Below are 24,974 nucleotides of genomic sequence, written 5' to 3'. Positions count from 1 at the left end.
GACCAGGGAAGGGCAAGGAATAATCATTGAGCAAGAAAAGGGTTAAGCTTCCTCATCAGTCCAACATTCATCTCCTGTAAATCCCTTTCTCCAATGTCCTGTATTAACAATGAGGGGAAACGGGATTGGTAGTCTAGATCTTCTTCATATACTCTGGCCCCAATTTGACTAAGAGCATGGTCTCTCATACTGAAGTCACTAGTCATGTATAATTCTAACAGGGTCAAGCTGCTGGTCTGCATTCTGACATGTGCCTTCCATATTAATGGAATAATATTCATTGCTAAATTGTCTTCTTTTAAATACAGTTCTCCCCTTACTATGGTAACAGTACGGACTTTTTACTAATTTTTAAAATTAAAATGTTTATATTCCACCTTCCCTCATGATTCATCCCAATTTACAATAATATTATATTTCAGCTTGACTTCAGCTTGAAATATGCCACACTTTATTGTCTGGAAGATTACAGCAAAACTGCTCAATTTAATTCCCCATTTTCAGCAGGTGAAGTGGCAAACAGCCCTCTGTTGTGCCTGGTGGAAGGGCGGATACAAGATTAACTGGAAAGTACCAAAAATAAATACACCTTGGTGATGGCAGTTTGTCAACACTACTGTTTGTGGGTCTCATCCACTGGCAAGTCAGCTAAATGGTGGGTGTTTCAGGGGTGGGCCCAACAAAAGCATACCAGAGTGCCATTTTCCCCTTGATTAAATAACAACTTTAACTCTTTTCACTACTACAGTAGATTTGGATAGTATTACCAACAATATGAAGCTTTATTTTTGGGGAAATTACAACAGCCCACTATGCTCAAGTTAGGTCTTTGTGGACTTATTCCCTAATCTTAAAAATACTGATCTAGAATCAAATCCATCACTTTCAACAAAATGAGCAGATTCCCCTAGTTTCCAAATGGGGTTCATTCTTTCAGTTGGACAGTCCTCTCCCACTGCCATCAAAGGATGAGGCAATAAGATTCCTTCTCTCTTGGGGTATACATTTCCTCCTACTCTTTCCTTTTCTTTCTGGTCTACGGATGACAGACTATCCAAGGTAGGCATTACAGGCATTCTCCCCTCTCAGTTTCACCATCTTCCATTCAAGAGTGAGTACATGGTGCCAGCAACTGCAACTAAATGCCATGGCTTTCACTCTGCCATTGAGCATCAGCAACAATGCAGCAATGGTAGCCAAGTGTAATTGCACCACTACTCACCCATGTTATTCACTTAATCATGGAATTTAACTGATAGCATCTCTCCAAGGGTCCCTCAAAACACAGAATCATAGCATCACAGAGTTGGAAGGGGCTATACAGGCCATATAGTTCAATCCCCTGCTCAATGCAGGATCAGCCTAAAGTCCAGCCACTGCTTAAATACTGCCAGTGAGGGGAAGCTCACCACCTACTTAGGCAGCCAATTTCACCACTGAACTACTCTGATTGTGAATTCCCCACCCCCGATATCTAGCTAGTAATGTTCTATACATAGTTGAAAGGAATTACTGTGAGTCTTATCTTCTGCTGCCAACAGGAGCTCCTCCCTGCCCTCCTCCAAGTGACAACCTTTCAAACACTTAAAGACAACAATCATGTCCCTTCTCAACCTCATCTTCTCCAGGCTGAATATTCACAAGTCTCTCAGTCTATCCTCATAGGGTTTGGTTCCCAGACCCCAGATAATCCTCATCACTCTCCTATATGCCCTTTCAATTTTTTCCGCATTCACGTGAGGCCTCCAAAACTGCACACAGTACACCAGGTGTAGTCTGACCAATGTGATATACAGGGAGACTTATTACATCTTGCAATTTTGATGTGAAGCCTCTGAGACCGCCGTATTACATTGCCTTAGAGACCGCCGTATTACATTGTCTGCTCATATTTAGCTTACAATCCACAGTTATCTCAAGATCTTGTTCACCCAGACTGCTATGCCTCATGGAACTAACCCTTATGATTAGACACAAATGATGTCTTATAACAGAACTTGCACTGCCAAACTTAAACAACAGGATTGTGAACAAGTGCATGTTTTCAAAAACATGATCCTGGGTCTTGTGCAAAACCTGTGGTTTTCATTGTTTAATTAGAACTAGGTCACATGTTAACTTCTACATATACAAAAAAACAATTTGTATTCATAGATATTAGTAACAACATATTTACCTCTCTCCATTCTTTATTTCCCATACTTTGGGTATACAAAACACAGACTGTGAGGAAAGAAAAGGAAGCCAATTTAAGTTTCTTCCATGAAACTATTCTAAATATCATAATAGTATTTCTAAACAATTAAATTGTTTTTTAAAGCAAAAGGTATTATTAGAACATTCAAACATTATACAGAAAAGCAATCTAATATATGATGTTTTTAAGTAAAACAAAAAGCAGATCAACAGTGGATATAAACAGAAGGAAATATCATTTGCATGACCATATGTATGAAACTAAACAAAAGACTCACAGAACAATCATAAAGGCTCTTTACTGGGACTAAGCCACACTGAGTAGGATAAAGTAGCCCTGCTTAGAAAGACATTGCAAATCTGATGAGATGGCGAACTTATTCTCAAGACTAAAGCTGATATAAAGTTGTAGAACATAATATGCCTAGATACTATTCAGACAATCAGTCTCCATAAAAAACCACTTCCCCCAGCAACAATATGTTTAATTCTGCTGAGTAAAACTCCTTTGACCAGATGATGTTATGTCCTGAGTAATTATGCACATTTAAAACCACTGATTTCAAAAATGTAGGCATGCCTCTTTCTGTATAGGAAAGGATCATGAGCACAGCAGCAACAACAGACTATTTTCAGTTCCTGCATGCAGTGGGTCTGGACAGAGGAGCAGGGGGGAAAACTTGGAATTTGTTGCATTTGGGTTGTACAGCATGTGCATGGAAGGGAAAGGGGATCTAAAACTCTTAAGTTTATGCAGAACCAATAGTAGTTATCCCTCCTAACTTCCTTTATTTATTTAATCATTCAAAATTAAGTCTTTAAAATTCAGCCGTGTTTATTGTAATATATAGAACCTATGCTCCCTTGTTAATTTATATTGGTCATTGCTGTAATATTGCCTCTGATGACCTGAATGACTTCTCCCTTGGTGAGCTCTGCAAATGAGGTAAGCGTGTAATGTATTGCACATAAGTATAAAAGGTTCATATGAAGACAGTTTTCCTCTGGGGACCAAACATCTTGCACAGAAAGTGACCCACAATGGGCTCTCCAGCCTTGTAGGGATGCATCAGTGGTGACAGAAAATTGAGGTGTCCTCCCCCCAGATCAGCCTTTCTCAACATTTTTATCCGTGAGAACCCCCATGAAACATTCTACAGGCTTTGAGAAACCCTGGAAGTGATGTCAGCAGGCCACACCTTCCTGCCATGCCCCTGGAAATTACATGTCACCAGAAATGACATCACTCAGATTCTCCATTCAGATGTGACATCACCAGGCCACTCCCACAACACAGGGATTGACAGCACAGAAGTATTTTCACATGATTTCTGCATTCTGGGCTGGCTATCAGTTTGCTCTTCGCCAAAGGAAGCCTGTGGTGGGAGCCTGCAGAAACAGGGCCAGAGTAGATCTAAGCTGTTTCATCACCCCCACCTCCACCCCAATGCAAGAAATAGGGGCAGGGAAAGCCTATTTTGCACCATCACCCCAATGGGGCTGAAGCAGGCCTATGCCACTTCATCATTTCCCCTTCCCCAGGCCAAAAGGTCTCCATGCCTAGTCTGCTGGGGCAGGTTGATGCTGTTCTGTCTCCCCCAACACAGTTAAGTTAAAATGAGAGTACTTACCTCTCTAGACTCTAGTCACTACCATGGAAGGCACACTTGTCCAGTTTGAGAGTGGCTACCCTGAGAAGTATGGGGGCTATTGTCAAATTCTTTTTCTCCAAAAGGAGGCTGCTTGATTGACCCCGCTATTAAACTATTTGGCAGCAAAGTAATATCCTCCATACTATATGGTGCAGAGATTTGGGGCTGGAATGAGCAAGTGATTAACAACCTAGAAAAAATTCAGAACCTCTTTATGAGAAGGATTTTAGCTCTTCCTAAAGGATCTCCAGTGGCTCTTATGAGGGCTGAACTAGGACTACCATCCATAAAAGCACGGGTCAAACTAATCACCATGAAAAACTGGCTGAAATGTACACGAAAGAATTCTGAAGTCATCAGCAGTCAAAACCTAGAGCTCACTTCCATTACTGATAGAATCCATCTAGAGTACATAAATAGTATTATCTTACACTACTCTATGCCAGACGATCTAATCAGGCCTGGAAGCTCAGTAAAGGAGCTCCGGAAATGGATCTATCAAATGGATGCAGTTCTGGATGGTGATATAATTGCTCGGTCCAGAGCTGTCCCTCTTTTTTAACATTTCAAGAGAATTCACTGCAGATCTTCATATCTGGAGAGTCTGCCATCCTTAACACTCAGGATGGCATTTACTCATTTAAGGTACCAATCCTTACCCATAGCAGTGCGTAGTGGTCGGTTCTCCCATCTCCCCCTATCTGGATGCATCTGCAAATGTGATAGGGGAGTAACTGAGGACCTCACACACTGTGTAATGGACTGCCCCCTCTATGATGAACCAAGAGGCAAGTTTATTAAAAGAATACTCCCTACCACCTCAGGCCTCTCAAAAACTGAGTATATGATCTTTTTATTTTCTGATATCAATGCCTACGTTACCAACAGAGTTGCACTGTTTGCTCTCGCAGCCAGGAAAATCAGGTCCAAATTGTGCAATTAGGATTAAAACCCTAATCATTATGGTTCCTTTTATCTGTGTAACTTTTTATTACTTTTATTACTTTTATTACTCCCTGTGATTTTATCAGTTTGATGTCTTAATTTTAACTGACTTTTGTACTGTACAGTCAATTTGCTGGAAATGGCCAATGGCCGACTAATAAACTAAATCTAAATCTAAATCACTACCATGTGTGACGAGCCTCAGCAAGCAAGGATTTGTACAGCCATGGCCCCTCCCCTTCCCACCCCCTCTGTGCCCATCACTGACCATCTTGGGAGGGGGGAGCAGCTCGGCATGATCATATAAGGTCATATCACCCGATATATATATTTATAAATTAACTCCCACCCATTAAAACCTGGTTGAGAAAGCCTGCTCTAAATGTACTCCAGCTAGGAGGTTACCATTACATGCATGTCCCTAGTTCAACAGTCATACTTTAGACCTAGGGACTGTGAAGCTAGTATACGGGGAATGCACAGCAGGGTGAAACTTGCTTAAAAACTATTTCTGTAAGGGTCCAAATTTTAGGTGTACACACAGGGTTGTAACTGTGGTAGACACTATCAGTCCTAACAATTTATGAAAGAAAAGGACTGATTGAAATGTGTTATTAGACAGATTATCTATTCAACACTTTAATATGTAAGGTTCTATCTACTGGTAGGAATGCATTGGCTACTGTGGCATCCAGGAGCCCCCCCCCCCCCCAAAAAAAAAGGAAACATTCTGGAAAGGTTGGGGGAATGATTTCTTAGTTAATTCCTGGTAAGTTTGTATAATCAGGAAAACCTGCAACTCTAGTTCCCCATGGGAAGATGCCATCATGAGCCAGTCACCCAAGTATGAATAAATAAAATAACCTTTAGATCTTAAGTTTGTTACTATAACCGCTACAAATTTAGAGAGTACCCATGGGGCAGTTGCCAATCGAAATGGAAGGACCATGTACTGGTAAAATGAGTATTTATATTTAAAACACAGGAACCTGCAATGACCAAAATGGATAGCTATATGGGAATAAGTATGTTGAAAGTCAAGTACACAAAACCAGTATGTTTAATGTTAATAGTTGCAGGACTAACTCTAAAGACAACATTTTCAATTTAGGATACAGGAAACAATTTAGATCCCTAATATCTAGGATTTGTCTAAGACCTCCATCTTTTTTCGAGTACTAGGAAAAATTGTGAATCAAATCCTATGATGGGGTCAGAGTCAGGGACACTCTGAACTGCTCCCTTTTTGATAAAGGAATGGTAGCTCCTGTTCCAACTCAGGCACAGAGTTATTCAGAGCCAGATCAGGATGTTGGATAGACAGCCATTGCCAGAATTCTAGTCTATAATCCAAACTAATAATTAACAAAACCAAAATGTCATGAGTGGCTTCTTGCCATTTGTTCCTAAAAATAGCCAACCTGTGTTTAAAGATGATAGGTGATTGGTTTGTTACAGAAGGAATCTTTTGGAGCCTGCTGCATCTCTTTAGGAAATGGCTGATGTTGTGAGCCCAAACTTCTAGCTCTATGATTAGGCCTGTGTCTGCCCTGAAAGAGACCCTGAAAAAGGGTGCTGTGCAGGATACTGCAATGAGCACAGTTGCTGAAGCAAGCACTGACTATATGGCTGCTGTGATGGATGATATTTATAGATCTGCCAAAACTGATAAGAAGTTTCAGAACCTGCTGTGATTCCAAATGAACAATCTGTTTGTTTGTTCTTCCTGATATGGAATAAAAAAAATCAGTCATGAATTGGCATGAAGCAAATAGTGTCATTCCCTCAAATGGGAGACCTCCTATCTTCTGCCAAGTGTCCAGAAAGAGAGCCATGGAGTATCGTTAAGCATACCTTTGTAGCATGAGTGCTGAAGACATGGTCCTGGAGGAAGAGTCAGTGGAATGTCTACCTGGTTGGCAAGCTTAAGTGCATCCAGCAGAAGAGTAATTTTTCTTACAAAGTGCATCCATTTTTTTGCCCCTCTGTATCAGTTGGTGCTGAATGCACACCTGTATGCTGTTTCACCTGCATCCCCTCAGCTAAGAGATGAAGCCAGGGGGTTGCAGGATAAGTAGATATGACCTTGTTGCACCCTGTATAAATAATCCATCTTTTAAAACTTAAGTGGACTTCGAGGAATGATAGAGGACAGGAAGGCCTGTCACTACCAGGCAAGACTCTCTCCCATCCACCTTTTCTAGCGCCCACTGTATTTACAAGTACAACAGGCTTTAAAACTAGTTGTTCATAATGTTATAGTTATTATTATGTTATTACATACTGAGTTATTTGTACAGTTATCTCTGTTTGATATAGATCACCCTGAGCCTTGGGGGGGGGGGCGGTATATAAATGTAATCAATCAATCAATCAATCTGAGTGAGTCATTTTTGTACCATAGTGGGTACATTTTTAAATAAAGCCTTCTGTGACATTCCAAATGAAGACAGAAAACTCAGAAGATAGGAAACTTTGAGAAAAATATGATACTCAATAGCTGAAGAGAACACATCCTCACAATGCAAAGAAAGCAAAGAAAGAAATGAAGTAGAGGGAATTCTTCCCTGCAGAGCACATGACAGACAGAAAAATGGCCTCTAACAAGCTCTGCAGGAGAGGAACTCCCATTGGACTGTTAAAGAAATTCCAGAATAGCTGTAATAGAGCTTCTGGTGGCTGGCCTGCACAAACACAGACCGAACGTGAGACTGCACAGAAGACTTAAGAAGAACATAAAACTGCAGTCTAGGATGCAATGGTATGGACCCTTACTTGGGAGTAAGCCTTGCCAAATCCAGTGAGGCTAACTTCTGGATTAACATAAAGAGGATTGCTCTTCAAATATTCTATACAATGTGAAGCAGTTCAAAACATCCCCAATGAGTAGAACCCTGTTCTATAAGTTTTCTATATAGAACTTTTCAAAACAAAATCAAGGGCATTTCCACACATTAGCAAAAATAGCGTTACATCAGCTGAATGGAATACTGCTAAACATTATTGCACCTCCTGGTCTCTCCTCACCTTTTTGCTGTCTCGCTCTAGTCTGCCACCTTTTCACGCTTCTCACTCTCCACATCGCCTGCTGGAAATGGTGGAAGAGAGCAATGCGCTTTACATGCAAATCTCTTCTGCTTGTCAATCAAGCCAAGCAGCCAATCCCCTTTCTCCTTGTTCAACCGAAATAGACAAGTTACAGGACTCAGAGAGGGCGACTACTTGCCCCTTGGACCTGTCCGTTTTGGCAGCTCAAATCGAGCGACCAGCAGATAGAAGGCCCCTTGAGGGAAATTGTCAATCTCTCCTTAAAAGCAGGAGAGTTCTCTGAGGGGCTTAAGGAAGCAGTGGTACACCCTCTACTGAAAAAAACATTGTTGGACCCGCGGGACCACTTGGTTGCTTATGCCTGCTGCAAGGCCCTCCGCTCTGTGGGTAGGAATTTACTGGCTGTCCCAGGCCCCCGGGATGTTCACTGGCCTCGACCTGGGCCAGGGCCTTTTCGGACCTGGCCCCAACCTAGTGGAATGACCTCCCGGAAGAGCTGAGGGCCCTGACGGAACTGTCAGCTTTCCACAGGACCTGCAAGATGGAGCTCTTCCACCAGGCATATGGTTGAAGCCAGGGCAGACTTCCGGTGTTTCCACTAAGGACCTCTTCCCAACATCTATTAGAGTTTATCAGATCTGTACCCACTTACTCCTAGTGGAAGAGGACTTGGTCTCTGTCTGAACAAGGTGGATGGGATAGGTTATTGAAGTATGTTTGACCACTTGCTTGTTTTATTGTAATTTGGGGTTTTATGGGGATTTTATTGTATTTTAATGATTTATTCTGTGAACTGCCGTGGGTTCCTAGGAAATGCGGCAGTATACAAACTGAAATATGAATGAACTAGATATTAAGCCCGCTGTAGCCAAAATACAGCAGGCCCTAGCATGGTGGGTGGGTGGAGGGATGGGGCGAAGGAAGGAGGAAAAGGAGAAAGAGAGACAGAAAGAAAGGGAGGAAGATAGAGACAGAAGAAGAGGGAGAGAAACAGGTAGCCAGAAAGAGGCAGATGGAAGAGAGGGAGGAAGGGAGAAAGGGAGAAACAAAGGGAATGCTGGGAGGAAGGAAGGAACAGAGTAAGGTAGGTGGCTTTGGGACCTTCTGCCGGGCCCAGGGGCAGGCTCGGCTGCTCCAGGGCCCGGCAGAAGGCTCGGGATGGCAGCGGCAGGCTTTGCAGCCTACTGCCGGGCCCAGGGGCAGGCGAGGCTGCCCCAGGGCCCGGCAGAAGGCTCAGGACGGCGGGGGTGGGCTTTGTGGTCTTCTGCCAGGGCCAGGGGCAGGCAAGCCTGCCCCAGGGCCTGGCAGAAGGCTCCCTGGGCGAGGGGAAGCCGGCTGGAGGACTTACCGCTGGGGAAGGCTTCTTCCTCTGAGTGGTGACTCCCCGGCCGGCCGAGGCGGGGCTGGGCTAACCAGCCAATGGGGAGCCGCGTTTTGCACGGATCCCCATTGGCTGCTTGGCCCTCGAATGACACTCGCAGGGCCCAATCAGGAGCCGCTTCGTGGCTCCTGATTGGGCCCTCCAAGTTTTTATCCCGGACAGGGCCCGCCCTAACTCCTCCCCACTTGCCCTTACTCCTTTATTCCTCCCGCTCCTCCGGAGCGGGGGGGGGGGTTTAAAGATGAATGAATGAATGAATGTCCCATGATGCCCACAATTTTTTTAAACTCATAGTTCTCCATTGAAACACCTATGCATCTAATCATAGATGCATAGTGCTTGTTGAACGCCACCCATTATGGAATCATGAGTCTTGATACTTTAAAAAATTAATCTCATTCCTGACTTGGGGAGGGGGAGACTTTACAGAGGCATGTTTTGTCTAACAACTTTGTGAACAAAAATCATTTCTGGCATCACCTGCATGCTTGTCCACCTATTTGTTGCTCCAGGAAGTTAGACCTTTTTCAAAATACATTTTCGACCCTGGGAACAAGGGAGAAGGAGGTTGGTGTGAGGGCTGGACGAGGCAGGCACCTTTAGTGTATTTGAGCCTTCATACCTTCTCTCTGCTGGTTGCCTGTGGTTGCTCTCCTGCAGCTTGCACTAAATAGGTTGGGGAATCCACTTTATGTGATTCCCCAACTCATGCTTTAAAATGGAGGATGTAGCCAGCTCATTACTGCCCAGGTGTTGGTGATATCATACGGAGGGGGCAGAATATACCGACTACATAAGGTAAGCATTTCAGTATATTTAACAAGTGTGGAAATGAATTTTTAAAGAGTCTTCAGTGTACAGTGTATTTTAAAGTAATCTCAGAGTGTGTTACAGTTTTTTCCTAACCTTGTGTATTTCACATCGTTTTTTGCATAATTTCCCTGTGATTTTAATGCATGATTAAATTATGAGTTATTCTGAGGAGAGAATGGTATCTGCATCTTTCAGTTTATTGTTAATGTTCAAATATGGACCTATTCAAGCACTTGTTCTGCTTTCAGTCAAACTGAGGAGAGTGCAGGATTGATGCTTTTAAGCCCAATAGCACTGTAGATTATGAGTTTGGATCCAGCACAAACTTTCCACTTCCATTTCCACTGGTGTTCCATCTTGTTTACCAATTTCTGGTTACTGTAATATAAAGGGACGAAAGTACTAACTGTTGCTTAAGCAGAACTTTGGTGAGTCTGTTTACATTTCCACATGCATAGGTGAATCGAAGCCTGCAAAAGGGAGCTCCTCCACCAGGCATTTGGTTGAGGTCGACCTAAGCCACCACTTCCCATGGGCCCCTAAGTAGTCCTACAACGACCATTACAAATTCATCCAACCCGCTGGGCCGCAGTATGAGCTGAACTGATGCTCTTTGCAGTTTCCACCGTTCTTTAATGTTATTGTTGGTATTATGTGAATGTTATTGTTGTTATCAACCACAAAGTGCCTGGCGATTGGGCCCTCCTGTTGTCAATCCAGGGGGAAGGGGCCAATGGCCACACTTCCCCATCCCAGACAGGGCCCACCTCAAGTGCCCTTACTGCTGTATTTATACTGCTCCTGCGGTAGATGACTGCCAGTAGATGACCCTAGCTCTATTTAGAACCCACTTGACCCAAAAGCCACAATGAATTATTGTGCAATTAATTTCTTTAATTCACATAATGATCATAGTGCTCCTTATCCAGTATCATCATAAAAAACACAAAATCTTGCACTTATTATTAAAACTAAAATGAAAATTGCAATAAAAACTAGGGGCTAGACTAGAACCTTTCTTCATCCGCTATGTCAGCTATGAGCATAATAGATGTGGGCAGTATTCAAATAAAAATGTCCTACTTGTATGCTTAAGTGGCACAGTTCCACATGTATGCCTACTCAACGGCATTAGTGAGCCATGGTTTGTAACCCACTGTAAATGTAATGTAAAGGATAGGATTTGTCAATGGAATACCTCCCCAGCAGCCCAATATGCTTTCCCGAATGCTGCTCCTGGGGGACAGGTGATCCCCAAACAAGATAACAGTGGAATCAAATCTCTGGTGGGAAAGGGGAACTGCTTTCAGCATGATCTCTATAATTAGGTGAACTATTTCATAGTATCCCCCTTCAAGGATCGCTGCCTTGTTGTGGCAAGGGGGCTTGCGTAGTTCAGTGAAGCTATGAGCTATACCGTGCAGGGCCACCCAAGACGGACAGGTCATAGCTGAGAGCTCTGACAAAAGGTGATCCACTGGAGAAGGAAATGGCAAACCACTCCAGTATCTTTGCCATGAAAACTCTATGGACAGTTCCAATAGGTATAACGATATGACGCTGGAAGATGAGCCCCTCAGGTCGGAAGGTGTCCAATATGCTACTGGGGATGAGCAGACGGCTAGTACGAGTAGCGCCAGAATGAATGAAGCGACTGGGCCAAAGCCGAAAGGACGCTCAGTTGTGGAAGTAACTGGTGGCGAAAAGACAGTCCGATGCTGTAAAGATTTTTATTCCATAGGAACCTGGAACGTCAGATCCATGAATCAAGGTAAGCTGGACGTGGTCAAACAAGAAATGACAAGACTGAACATCGACATTTTAGGAATCAGTGAACTAAAATGGACAGGAATGGGTGAATTTAATTCAGATGACCATCAGGTATACTACTGTGGACAAGAATCTCACAGAAGAAATGGAGTAGCCTTCATAATCAATAAGAGAGTAGGAAAAGCAGTCTTGGGATACAATCCCCAAAATGACAGAATGATCTCAGTTCGAATCCAAGGCAAACCATTCAACATCACAGTGATGCAGGTCTATGCCCCAACCACTGCTGCTGAAGAGGATGAAGTTGATCAGTTCTATGAAGCCCTACAACACCTTCTAGAAGCAACGCCAAAAAATGATGTGCTTATCATCATGGGGGATTGGAATGCTAAAGTAGGAAGCCAAAAGATAACGGGGATAACAGGCAAGTTTGGCCTTGGAGTACAAAATGAAGCAGGGCACAGGCTGGTAGAATTTTGTCAAGAGAATACAATGGTCATAGCAAACACTCTTTTCCAACAACCCAAGAGACGACTCTACACATGGACATCACCAGACGGTCAACACAGAAATCAGATTGACTATGTGCTCTGCAGCCAAAGATGGAAAAGTTCTATCCAGTCAATAAAAACAAGACCAGGAGCTGATTGTGGTTCAGATCATGAGCTTCTTGTTGCAAAATTTAGGCTTAAATTGAAGAAAGTAGGGAAAAGCACTAGGCCACTCAGGTATGAACTAAATCATATCCCCGACAAATACACAGTAGAGGTGACAAATAGATTTAAGGAATTAGATCTGATAGACAGAGTGCCTGAAGAACTATGGACTGAGGTTCGCAACATTGTACAAGAGGTAGCAACTAAAACCATCCCAAAGAAAAAGAAATGCAAGAAATCAAAATGGCTGTCTGAGGAAGCTTTACAAATAGCTAAGGAGAGAAGGGAAGTGAAAGGCAAGGGAGAAAGATACACCCAATTGAATGCAGAATTCCAGAGAAAAGCTAGAAGAGATAAGAATGCCTTCTTAAATGAACAGTGCAAACAAATAGAAGAAAACAATAGAATGGGGAGGACCAGAGATCTTTTCAAGAAAATTGGAGATATGAAGAGAACGTTTCATGCAAAGTTGGGTATGATAAGGGACCAAAATGGTAGGGACCTCACAGAAGCAGAAGAGATTAAACAAAGGTGGCAAAATTATACAGAACAACTATACAAGAGCGAGCTTAACATCCCTGATGACCACAGTGGGGTAGTTACTGACCTGGAGCCAGACATCCTGGAATGTGAAGTCAAATGGGCCTTAGGAAGTCTGAGCAACAATAAAGCTAGTGGTGGTGACAGCATTCCAGTTGAACTATTCAAAATCTTAAAAGACGATGCAGTAAAAGTGCTACACTCAATATGCCAGCAAATTTGGAAAACTCAACAGTGGCCACAGGATTGGAAAAGGTCAGTTTACATTCCAATCCCAAAGAAGGGCAATGCCAAAGAATGTTCAAACTACCGCACCATTGCACTAATTTCTCATGCTAGCAAAGTTATGCTCAAAATCCTACAAGCTAGGCTCCAGCAATATGTGGACCGAGAACTTCCAGAAGTACAGGCAGGATTTCGAAGAGGCAGAGGAACTAGAGATCAGATTGCCAACATACGCTGGGTCATGGAGAAAGCTAGGGAGTACCAGAAGAACGTCTACTTCTGCTTCATTGACTATGCTAAAGCCTTTGATTGTGTGGAGCACAACAAATTGTGGCAAGTTCTTAAAGAGATGGGAATACCAGAGCATCTTATTTGTCTCTTGAGAAATTTATATGCAGGTCAAGAAGCAACAGTGAGAACTGAACATGGAATCACTGACTGGTTCAAAATTGAGAAAGGAGTTCGGCAAGGCTGTATACTGTCGCCTTGCCTATTTAACCTGTATGCAGAGCACATCATGAGAAATGCGGGATTAGAGGAGTCACAAATTGGGATCAAGATTGCAGGGAGAAATATCAACAACCTTAGATATGCAGATGATACCACTCTAATGGCAGAAAGTGAAGAGGAACTAAAGAGCCTGTTGATGCGGGTGAAGGAGGAGAGTGCAAAAGTTGGCTTGAAACTCAACATCAAGAAAACAAAGATCATGTCATCCAGCCCTCTCAATTCATGGCAAATAGATGGGGAAGAAATGGAGATAGTGACAGATTTTATTTTCCTGGGCTCCAAGATCACTGCAGATGGGGACTGCAGCAAAGAAATTAAAAGACGCTTGCTCCTGGGGAGGAAAGCTATGGCAAATCTAGACAGCATCCTAAAAAGCAGAGACATCACCCTGCCAATAAAAGTGCATTTAGTCAAGGCTATGGTATTCCCAGTTGCAATGTATGGCTGCGAAAGTTGGACCATAAGGAAGGCCGAGCGTCAAAGAATTGAGGCTTTTGAACTCTGGTGCTGGAGAAGACTCTTGCGAGTCCCTTGGACTGCAAGGCGAACAAACCGGTCAGTCCTAGAGGAGATCAGCCCTGACTGCTCTTTAGAAGGCCAGATCCTGAAGATGAAACTCAAATACTTTGGCCACCTCATGAGAAGGAAGGACTCCCTGGAGAAGAGCCTAATGCTGGGAGCGATCGAGGGCAAAAGAAGAAGGGGACGACAGAGAATGAGGTGGCTGGATGGAGTCACTGAAGCAGTAGGTGCAAACTTAAATGGACTCCGGGGAATGGTAGAGGACAGGAAGGCCTGGAGGATCATTGTCCATGGGGTCGCGATGGGTCGGACACGACTTCGCACATAACAAAATTTCATAGTAGAATTGTTCTGTGATTTAGATACAGTACTTGTAAGGCAAAGCACCCTGATTTCCCCTGAAGAATTGGCATGAATATTAGCAGGCCTGCTCTGGGTTGCAGGTGTCTATAATTGGGCATCCCTGCCTACATTCTTATCTCCTTCAAAGTTGGATTTAAGAATGTGGTATTGTGAGAACTAGTGTTCAGTTCTGTGACTAGGGGTGGGGTGGGGGAGCAGGAGTGGGTCATCATATTCTGGAGGGTCACATCAAGTGAGTTCCCTGATTGGGTTTGGGAGATCATCTGGTACCAAAGGGGCAAAGACAAGAGACAAGAGGAAAGCCATGCTAACTTCATGATTTGACTGAGCAGTGGCTCTGACTATGCCAAACCTCCTTGATGAACTTCTTCACATACTGTGCTTGAGGCTCTAGCCTGCACTCTGATATATGCCAACTAATACCAGATACTGAAGTACTAAATAAGTTAACTTTTCTTTTTTCCTTGCTGGAGGATTGTAGATTGTGTTGCTTAGTGATACTTATTTCTTAAAGTATTTAAGAAACCCTCATGTATTTTACCAAGATCTGGTTTCTTGTGTTAAAATAACCCTGGTATTATACTTTGCTGAGGATCCACAGGTCTGTACACTGCTTGCTTGCCCAAAGGGTAGTGAGTCAGAGGGACCTGGGCTTGGATCCTTGACAGGAGTAACTCTTTAATTTTTAGGCTCTTCCTTCCAAACATCCCCCCCCTCCAAACATGCAGGCAAATTAAAGCCAATGGACTTTGAGAGGAAGCAACTCATTGCTTTCCAACCATTCCATTCTATGGAATTAATATGTCATCTGCTTATCCTACCCAAGCAGGTTCAAAACACCATTATTAGGAATGAGATGCACAAAACTGTACTTAACATCTATATATTTTCTCCTGAAATTCTCAGTAAAAATACTTAGAACAGCTCATTAATTAATTAATTATTCACTAATAAGGGGCATTTCTGTACATCAAAATGTCCTTTAACATTAAAGGTAAAGATATCCCCTGTGCAAGCACTGACCCTTGGGGTGACGCCCTCTAGCGTTTTCATGGCAGACTCAATACGGGGTGGTTTGCCAGTGCCTTCCCCAGTCATTAACGTATACCCCCCCCCAGCAAGCTGGGTACTCATTTTACCGACCTCATTTTACCGACCTGAGTCAACCCTCCTTTAACATTACCACCAAGAAAGCTAACTTTTATTATAGCGAAGGCTTTCAAGTACTAGAGTACAGATTTATTTGCACATCACAATGGTTATTGAGTAATATTGTATATATAAAAAGATCTTCAATTTAGTTCCTTGCAAAGTTTAGATAGAAGTATTGGAAAACATTTAACTGTGAGAAATAAGAGACAACAAGCCGGCAGCTTTAGTCCATTATTACCAAATTCCAATAATTGAGAGTAAAAAGAAAATAATACTTACTTGGATCAGATTTTGAAAATGTGTCTCTGTCCAAAAGGTTTCTATGAATAAAAGAAAACAAAAATATATTACCTTAAAATATTAATAATAACACTGACAATAATAATAAAATGAAATGATTACATAGATTTAAATTGTAAGGCAATTTTAACTCTTAAGAAAATGCATTCATTAAATCATAGAATCATAGAATAATAGAGTTGGAAGGGACCATGTAGTCCAACCCCCTGCGCTATGCAGCACAATCACATCCCAATCGCTCATCCACTGTAACCTGCCACCCCTTTGCCTTCCCAGAATCAGCCTCTCCGTCAGATGGTATCTAGCCTCTGTTCAAAAATTTCCAAAGGAGAACCCACCACCACCCGAGGAAGCCTGTTCCACTGAGAAACCACTCTAACTGTCAGGAACTTCTTCCGGATGTTTAGATGGAATTTCTTTTGAATTAATTTCATCCCATTGGTTCTGGTCTGTCTCTCTGGGGCAAAAGAGAACAATTCCACTCCATCCTCCATATGGTACCCCTTTAAATACTTGAAGATGGTTATCAGATTCCCTCTCAGTTGTCTCCTCTCTAGGCTAAACAGACCAAACTCCCCCAACCTTTCTTCATATGTCTTGGTCTCCAAACCCTTCACCATCTTTGGTGCCCTCCTCTGAACATGTTCCAGTTTGTCTACATCTCTCTCCAACTGGGGTGCCCAAAACTGATCACAGTACTCCAAGTGAGGTGGAACCAGAGCAGAATAAAGTAGTACCATCACCTCTCGTGATCTGGATACGATACTCCGTTTGATACAGCCCAAAATCCCAATTGCCTTTTTAGCCACTGACTCACACTGCTGACTCATGTTCAATGTATCGTCTGCAGTTTGGTTTAGTGCCAGTTTGGTTTAGTGGTTAGGAGTGCAGACTTCTAATCTGGCATGCCAGGTTCGATTCTGCGCTCCCCCACATGCAGCCAGCTGGGTGACCTTGGGCTCGCCACGGCACTGATAAAACTGTTCTGACCGGGCAGTGATATCAGGGCTCTCTCAGCCTCACTCACCTCACAGGGTGTCTGTTGTGGGGAGAGGAATGGGAAGGCGACTGTAAGCCGCTTTGAGCCTCCTTCGGGTAGGGAAAAGCGGCATATAAGAACCAACTCTTCTTCTTCTTCTTCTTCTTCAAATTTAATAAGAATTCCCTCTAATCCCTCATCCAAATCATTTATAAATATGTTGAACAACACAGGCTCCAGGACAGATCTTTGGGATGCTCCACTTGTCACTCTTTTCCAAGAAGATGCTGAACCATTAACAAACCCTCTGGGTACGATTTATCAACCAATTTATTGACAGAATTGGGATCCATACTGCATTTTACCAACTTGTGAACAAGAATATCATGTGGAACCTTATCAAAAGCTTTACTGAAATCCAGATAAACTATGTCCACGGCATTCCCCTGATACAGCAAGGTAGTAACTTTCTCGAAAAAAGAGATACGGTTGGTCTGCCATGACTTGTTCTTGCGAAATCCATGCTGAGTCTTAGAAATCACAGCTCTCAGTTCCAGCTGCTCAAGGGCTGAATGTTTGAATATTTGTTCCAAAATTTTGCCAGCTACAGATGTCAAGCTGACGGGTCGATAATTACCCGGATCCTCATTTTTCCTTTTCTTGAAGATGGGGAAAACATTTGTCCGCCTCCAGTCATCTGCCCCCATGTTGTGTTACGTTTTTGCCACATTGATCACTATTTCCCTCACAAGAGAAAACTGAGGAGAAATAGGAGTTAAGCAGTTCAGCCCTCTCTTCATCATCTGTTATAATTTCACTTTCTTGTCCTCGCAGTGGTCCTATGGTGTCCCTATTCTTTTTCTTGCTTGAAATATAACTAAAGAAGCCTTTTTTGTTATATTTAGCATTTTTTGCTAGCCTAAGCTCATATTGAGCTTTTCTAACACTCCACTTATAATTATTGGTTATTTGTATATACTCATATTACTAAGGATGAGTATGGCCTTCCTTCCATTTCCTAAATGCCTCATTTTTATTCCTCAAATCTTTTGACAACTGCTTATGGGGCCAACTTGGCTTCCTTAGGCTCTTTCCATCTTTTCTTCTCAAGGGAATTGTTTGTGATTGAGCCTTCAGTATTTTACTTTTAAGAAACTCCCAGCCCACTTGGATCCCCATTCTCTTCTCTGGTGCAGATCTCAGCAGCCAGGATTCTCACAGGAACACCTTGGAGGGCCCACATCTGGCCCGCTCTCCAACAAGTGCACTGGCTACCAGTTGAATACCAGGTTAAGGTTCTGGTAGTCACCTTCAAGGCCATACGCAGTCTGGGCCCTGATTACTTGAGGTATCACCTTTCCACCTATATCACCCAAATACTGCTGCGCTCTACAAACACAAAACAAGCTGGTGATCCCCGGCCCCAGGGACGTTGGTCTAGCCTCTACCAGAGCCAGGGCTTTTTCAGTCCCAGCCCCCACCTGATGGAATGAGCTCTCAGAAGTGATCAGGGCTCTGCTGGAACTAAAACAATCCCACAGGGCCTGTAAAATGGAGCTCTTCCACCATGTCTTCAGTCGAGGCCAATGAAATAGCCACCACCTAGAACCCAGAAGCTCCTCCCACCATCAACTGTGAACGCTCCTTGAAGAATTGAATCTACAACTGTACAGTTAAAAAACATATTACTCAGTTGCAGAGTTGTAAAGTTAAAGGTTTAAAATGCTATAAATTCTAAGTTCTACTGTTTGAAACATTATAAGGTTCATGGTGTTTTCTTTGTACTGTACAACAAATCTGAGCAACAAGGGGGTGGGGGGGGCAGTATATAAATGTAATCTTAACCATAGTGTATCCGGACTCTGTTTCCAGCGAAGCGGGCCAATCCTGCAGTGCCTACTCCAAAACCTGGCCGCAAGGCGCGCACCACCTTGCAGCCACACACTCCCTGCCAGACGCCGAGCCATGCACAGGCTTCCGCTTTACCCTGATGGCGGCGGTAGTGGAGGCTGCAAGGTGCCGCCGCCAGCACCCAGGAAGCAGCGGCGATGCCTCTAGGAGGCAGAGGCAGCCACGAAGAGACACCGGTGGTGGCCCCGAGGCAGCCCCGATGTGGCAGGAACTCTAAGGAGTAGACGTCACCCGAGAGGAGGTGGCAGTGCTCATGAGTCAGCCCCACACATGGCCACGAGGAACCAGCAGTGCCGCCAGCAGCTTAACCAGGCTGCAGCTGCAATGCAGAGGGGGCGCCCCACCGCCCACTAGTAGCTTCCGCCTGCGCCCACTAGAGAAACCCACCAACAGCTGCTGGGTCAGAGAGCCGGCCCAAGGTGGGAGTGGAGGCCAAGAGGATCTGGTGGGCCCTAGGGGGTGGCACTGGTCCTGGGGACCAGCCAGCTTTTGCGCCTCTGAGCCGCCTGAGGCCCTGAGCCGCCTGCCGCAGCCCCACACTGCTTCCACTGTCAGCAGCCCGCCCAAGAAACGGTCAACCCGGCCCCATGGTGCGCTCCCCATGCTGTATTATGGAGGTAAGGTTCGTGAGGCCATGGCTCACTAGGCACTTTATCTTCCTGGCCCTGCCTCCCTCTGCCTCCCCTCCCCCAAACAATGCCCCCGTTAGCACCAGCTGGATTTAAGCATGCAGCGGGCTTTTTACCTAGTAAGATTATATAATAAAATATATCCATGCTTTTCCATCATCATACCATGTCACAGTGAATTTCTATGCAGCATTTTGAAAAACAATATTCTATAGCATAAATAAAGCCGGTCAGAGTTCGATGGTGTCCCACCCCTAGCCACATTCCCCTCCACTGCCAGCTCACGCCACTTGACTGACTGTGAAAGGTAAGGTAGTCAGTGAGCGTGAGCTGGGGGCGGGGAGAAGGCCTGGGGCCCCAGCTGAAACTGGGGCCTGGGAGTGAAGGGAGGCCTTATTGGCATATGGGGGGCGGGGAAAGCTGCAACTCCCACCAGTGCTCCCCCTGGCCCCAAAATGGCCCACTGCAGCCTCTCCAGGGTCTCGGTGGGCTGCCCAGGGCCCGCAGGGAGGCAAATCCCCAGCATCTCTCCCTCCCACTCTGAGAAGGCCCACCACAGCCTCTCCAGGCCTTAGTAGATCTGCCCAGGGTGGGGGGAGAGAAGGCTAGTGCCCATTGTATTCTCAATTACAACAGGCTATTTTGCTAGTTTGTTATAAGAAGCTAAAAGAAGGAACGCATCCAAAACCCTGATAAATATATCTATTGCTTGCATGTACATTAATAACTTCCCTAAACTGAAGTTATCTTCCATTAAGGCAAATCAATGAAAATTGTAAGGCAGTAATTCTCTTCCTGCTGCCACATCATATTTTGTTGGCCCATTGAGCATGAAATTAATAGGATGAAGTATGCAGAAAACCACATTTTGGGGGCGGGGGGAATCCATCTAGCATGATAAAAAACCAAGTCATACCAAGTCAAGCAAGGGTAAATATTACAGAGGAACATTAACGAAGCATGACTAATTATGGCCAAAACACTGAATTAAGACACACTTTTGGTACTCAACAATAACAACAACAGAGCCTTTATAGCCATATATAAAAGAGGTACAAAAGGCAACAATATACAGAAGGTCCTACTGCAATACAAAGTAGACAAAAAAGATATTCTTTAGAGAGAGTATGTTCACAACATCTCATTGCAAGTTATAAAAACTTTTCAGCTGATTCAATTAAAACAAGATTCTGGAATGTCAAAAGAAACCAAATCTTAAATTCATCAAAATGCTGTTCTTTTACAAAGCAACAGGATAAGAAATTTAGCTCAAATGGTAAAAAAAAATGTACAATGAAAAAAAAGTTTGATTGATTCCACGCAGCATTGTCCACAAGGGCAAAGCCTAGCTGAATATGAGATTTGTTGAAATCTCCCATTTAACACAGCAGAAGGTCGAGTGAAAGTTTGGTGTAGTGGTTAGAAGTGTGGACTTCTGATCTGGCATGCCGGGTTCGATTCTGCACTCCCCCACATGCAGCTAACTGAGAAGGGCTCGCCATGGCACTGATAAAACTGTTCTGACCGAGCAGTGATATCAGGGCTCTCTCAGCCTCACCCACCTCACAGCGTGTCTGTTGTGGGGAGAGGAAAGGGAAGGCAACTGTAAGCCGCTTTAAGCCTCCTTCAGGTACAGAAAAGTGGCATGTAAGAGCCAACTTTTCTTCTTCTTCTAGTTCTAGCTAGTATAAAAACTACAATTGTTGTGGGACAATTATATGATAAAATATGCAGTTAGGGCCTGAGAATGTGATGTGATCCCCAGGCTCATGGGGGAGCAGCTATTTCTGGCTTTACTGCTACGTTTTTGAAGTTCTGTCTAGCAGTCTGCATATTATTAAATCAAATGCAGACTTTTTAGGTAGTGAACAGAAGGAGTCTAAAGAGATTCCTATAGATTTAATTTTTTCAATATGTCTTAACCACATAGATGACATATTGAAAATGAGACTATTAAGGTCAGAAGCCAGAACTTTATCATTACCAACCATGGTCTGGTTTCCAATAGTCTTCTATTGGTTTCTAAACATAGGATGGATAAATTTGAAATTCCAAGAATTTTGCAAAGGAAGACAAATCTTTTAGCAGCTTGGTTAAAAGTACTGATCCAGATTGGGATGCCACAGAGCAGTTGGGCATTTAGTTCCAAGTTGAAAACATTAAGGGTGGCTGGCACCTATTGATTACCTCTAGGATAAAAAATATACATAAGGAAGGCCGAGTGTCAAAGAATTGAGGCTTTTGAACTCTGGTGCTGGAGAAGACTCTTGCGCGTCCCTTGGACTGAAAGGCAAACAAACTGGTCAGTCCTAGAGGAGATCAGCCCTGACTGCTCCTTAGAAGGCCAGATCCTGAAGATGAAACTCAAATACTTTGGCCACGTCATGAGAAGGAAGGACTCCCAGGAGAAGAGCCTAATGCTGGGAGCGATTGAGGGCAAAAGAAGAAGGGGGCGACAGAGAATAAGGTGGCTGGATGGAGTCACTGAAGCAGTAGGCGATCTTAATTGTACATCTGGGGTGTTCAAATAGGGCAGGACGCCTAGATCAAAACTCCGGTTTTGGAGTTAAACTCCCAAGGGAGGTAATGTTTTTATATGTCTCTCATACAGTAATCACCAATCCGATATGGAACTCACAAATAATTCATGCAATCATACAGAAAGTGATGATGAAACTGATGTGCACAAAGGACCTTCATGAAAGTGAGTTAAATTTTATTAAGACGGACGAATAGACAGTCACCCAAGCCTTATCATGCACAGCATTTTTAATAGATAGGAATTCTATCTAAGAGTCCCATTTGTCTTTATCAGGATTTAGATTAAAGATGTTTAATCTATAAATCATATATTTTTCTCTTTTTAAGCAAAATGTAAAAGCTAACTATTCTTGCTCACTGGGTTCTTGTAGTCCAAATTGGATGTGCCATCTAAGAAGCCTGTACAGCAGATGCGTCTGTTGAGGGAAGGGTAACCAGTCAGGAGAAATTATGACTGGGGGAAAATGTGACACAGGTGATGGCCACTGCCTTGGCAAAACTGTTGCTGATAAAGTAATTAATCACCTTACCCAAGGGAATGTTTCCTTGGGGAAAGAACCTGGACAGGAGACATAAGGGCCAATAGTGAGTGAACACTGCGAGATGAGGATAATAGAAAATGACATGTACAAACTGGTTAAGGAGGCTCAGCCTACAGATGGAAGATGATGCTGAAAGAGAGAAGTAGAGCATAGGAGTTTGGATGTCAGCTCAGTTTTCAGGAAGAAATAGTGGTACATAAAGGACAGAAAATGACATCACCCCTTGAGGAAAAGTCAAAAGATTCTCATGACTGCCCCATAGAGTAGTGATATGTCTGCAAGACCCAAGTAGAAGGAATATAAAGATCAGACCTGTGAAATACACGATAGAAATCTTTTTTAGTCATTTTTATTTCCAAACTGGTTAGGCCCCAGGGCACATGAATATACCTTAGGGAAATTGATTTGTAAAGGCCTGTATTAAATAAAAGATTCAGCTTTCTTGAACACAATTTATTTCTCTCTTGCTGAATCTGAAACTCAATTAAGAACCCTTTGCAAAACTGTTGAGGTTTCAGAATGAAAGCCTGATCAACTTCCTTTTTGATTTCCAGAATTCTGAGATTTTACATCTTACACTTTAGGTATGCTAAAATGTATATGCCAGCAGTTTTCAGTGCCTTTGGTTCCTTCCCCCCTGCTTAAATTTAACAAGATAACTGAAGCATACATTATACTGTATCAATAATTTTAGTAGTATTCCAGTAAAAATCATTTCCACACAACATCTGAATTTATTTGAACATTTAAACCACACTTTATTTGGTGGCAGGTTTTTCCCTGATCAAATATTTTGGTTCAAGTGATTGTCAGGACATAAAATTAACACGGAATACTTTTAAACATAGGCTATATTTAGGTCAATGGCAAGGGTTTTTTTTTCTGGGGGGGGTATTCTTATTTGACGAGAAAACCCACATCTTTGCTAGAACCAAACACTGTCTAATTAAATAATAGAATTGTCACTACAGTCATTTGGGGCCTAGAACAAAGGAAAACCTAATTTAATACTACCCACAAAGTGTTTAATGATTCCCTGCTGAACATTTATTCAATACTGATAACCAAAGGAATAGCTTTTTACATGCCTTATGAATAACTGTTTATTAAAACTCTAAGATGACAGTTCCCAGAACATTAAAAACACATTCCAATTCCTAGGACTATGCTTGTTTTTGATTGTTTGTCCCTCTTAAATCACTGTGTCTATTTTGTCTTTGAGGAAATTTGTGAGTGCCTTCGAAATATTCATTAGTATTCCTTACTGCTCACACATAGACAGTAAATGTTGCTAAATGTGTTTGAGTTGCAGCTGTTCTAGCAGTATAACCAGATCTATTATGAGACTAAATACTGTAGCATTTGAGGAAATTGTATGAGTTTGCTGGATGACTCAAGCAGAGTAGCATGAAACTCAACCCCTTCAAAATGGAGGTCCTGTGACTGGGAAGGAAAGGGACAGGACAGGAAGTCACTTGACTGACTTGATCAGGGTGCAACTTAACATCTCACCTTGTGTTAGGAATCTGGGAGTGATCCTTAATGCCTCCCTTTCTATGCAGGCACAGGTCACAAGAGTAGTATGCCTGGTATTTTTCCATCTTCGCCAGGTAAAGCTACTAGGACCCTACCTGTCTCCAGAACACCTGGCCATGGTGATCAACGTGATGGTCACCTCTAGGATTAACTTCTGTAACTCTCTCTACATAGGCCTTCCCTTGTCCTTGACCCAGAAATTGCAGCTGATACAAAATGCAGCAGCTAGGGTCCTCACAGGATCATCTTGGAGGCCCCATATTCAACCAGTGCTGAGGTAGCTTCATTGGTTGCCAGCTGCAGCCTGGATCAATCTCAAGGTTTTGATCTTAACTTTCAAGACCCTTCATGGTCTGGGACACACATATCTGAGGGATCACCTATCGCCTTATGCTCCTCACAGGGCTTTGCGCTCTGTGGGTACTAATTTGTTGATAATTCCTGGTCTGCGGGAGGTTTGCCTGGCCTCGACTAGGGTCAGGGCCTTTTTGGTCCTGGGGGAATATGCTTCTGGAAGAGTTGAGGGCCCTGAAAGAGCTCTTGTGGCTCCACAGGGCCTGTAAAACAGTGACTTTCTGCCAGGTGTTTGAGGCCAGGGCACAAAAGATCAAGGCCCCTCCATATTTAAGAACTATCATAACTCCATTTTGATTGAAGATCCATCTGTATGGGGAATAGTCAGCACCCCTGGACTCTACCTGAATTCTGCTATCATAAATTCTGCTAGCATCATAGTGCGATGACATGTTAAGAATATAATGTG

General features: G+C 43.3%; 1 protein-coding gene across 4 annotated transcripts in view; it reads right to left on the bottom strand.

Moving 5' to 3' along the window:
- Positions 1–24,974, bottom strand: part of CPNE8 (copine 8) — a 96,666-nt gene that overhangs the window by 58,895 nt on the left and 12,797 nt on the right. Inside the window, exons 2-4 of one of the 4 annotated variants that reach the window (XM_077338221.1) lie at positions 16,053–16,093; positions 7,821–7,881; positions 2,177–2,223 (exon numbers count right to left, since the gene is read on the bottom strand). In XM_077338221.1, coding sequence (XP_077194336.1) covers positions 2,177–2,223; positions 7,821–7,875 — 102 coding nt within the window. In that variant the 5' untranslated portion in view covers positions 7,876–7,881; positions 16,053–16,093. Of the gene's footprint in view, positions 1–2,176; positions 2,224–7,820; positions 7,882–9,702; positions 9,724–16,052; positions 16,094–24,974 lie in introns of those variants that run through there. The other 3 variants (XM_077338220.1, XM_077338219.1, XM_077338222.1) reach the window with 3 other exon arrangements.

The sequence above is a fragment of the Paroedura picta genome, chromosome 5 (genome assembly GCF_049243985.1).
Source record: "Paroedura picta isolate Pp20150507F chromosome 5, Ppicta_v3.0, whole genome shotgun sequence".
Classification (NCBI taxonomy): Eukaryota; Metazoa; Chordata; class Lepidosauria; order Squamata; family Gekkonidae; genus Paroedura; species Paroedura picta.
This window is presented reverse-complemented; position numbering and strand designations above follow the sequence as displayed.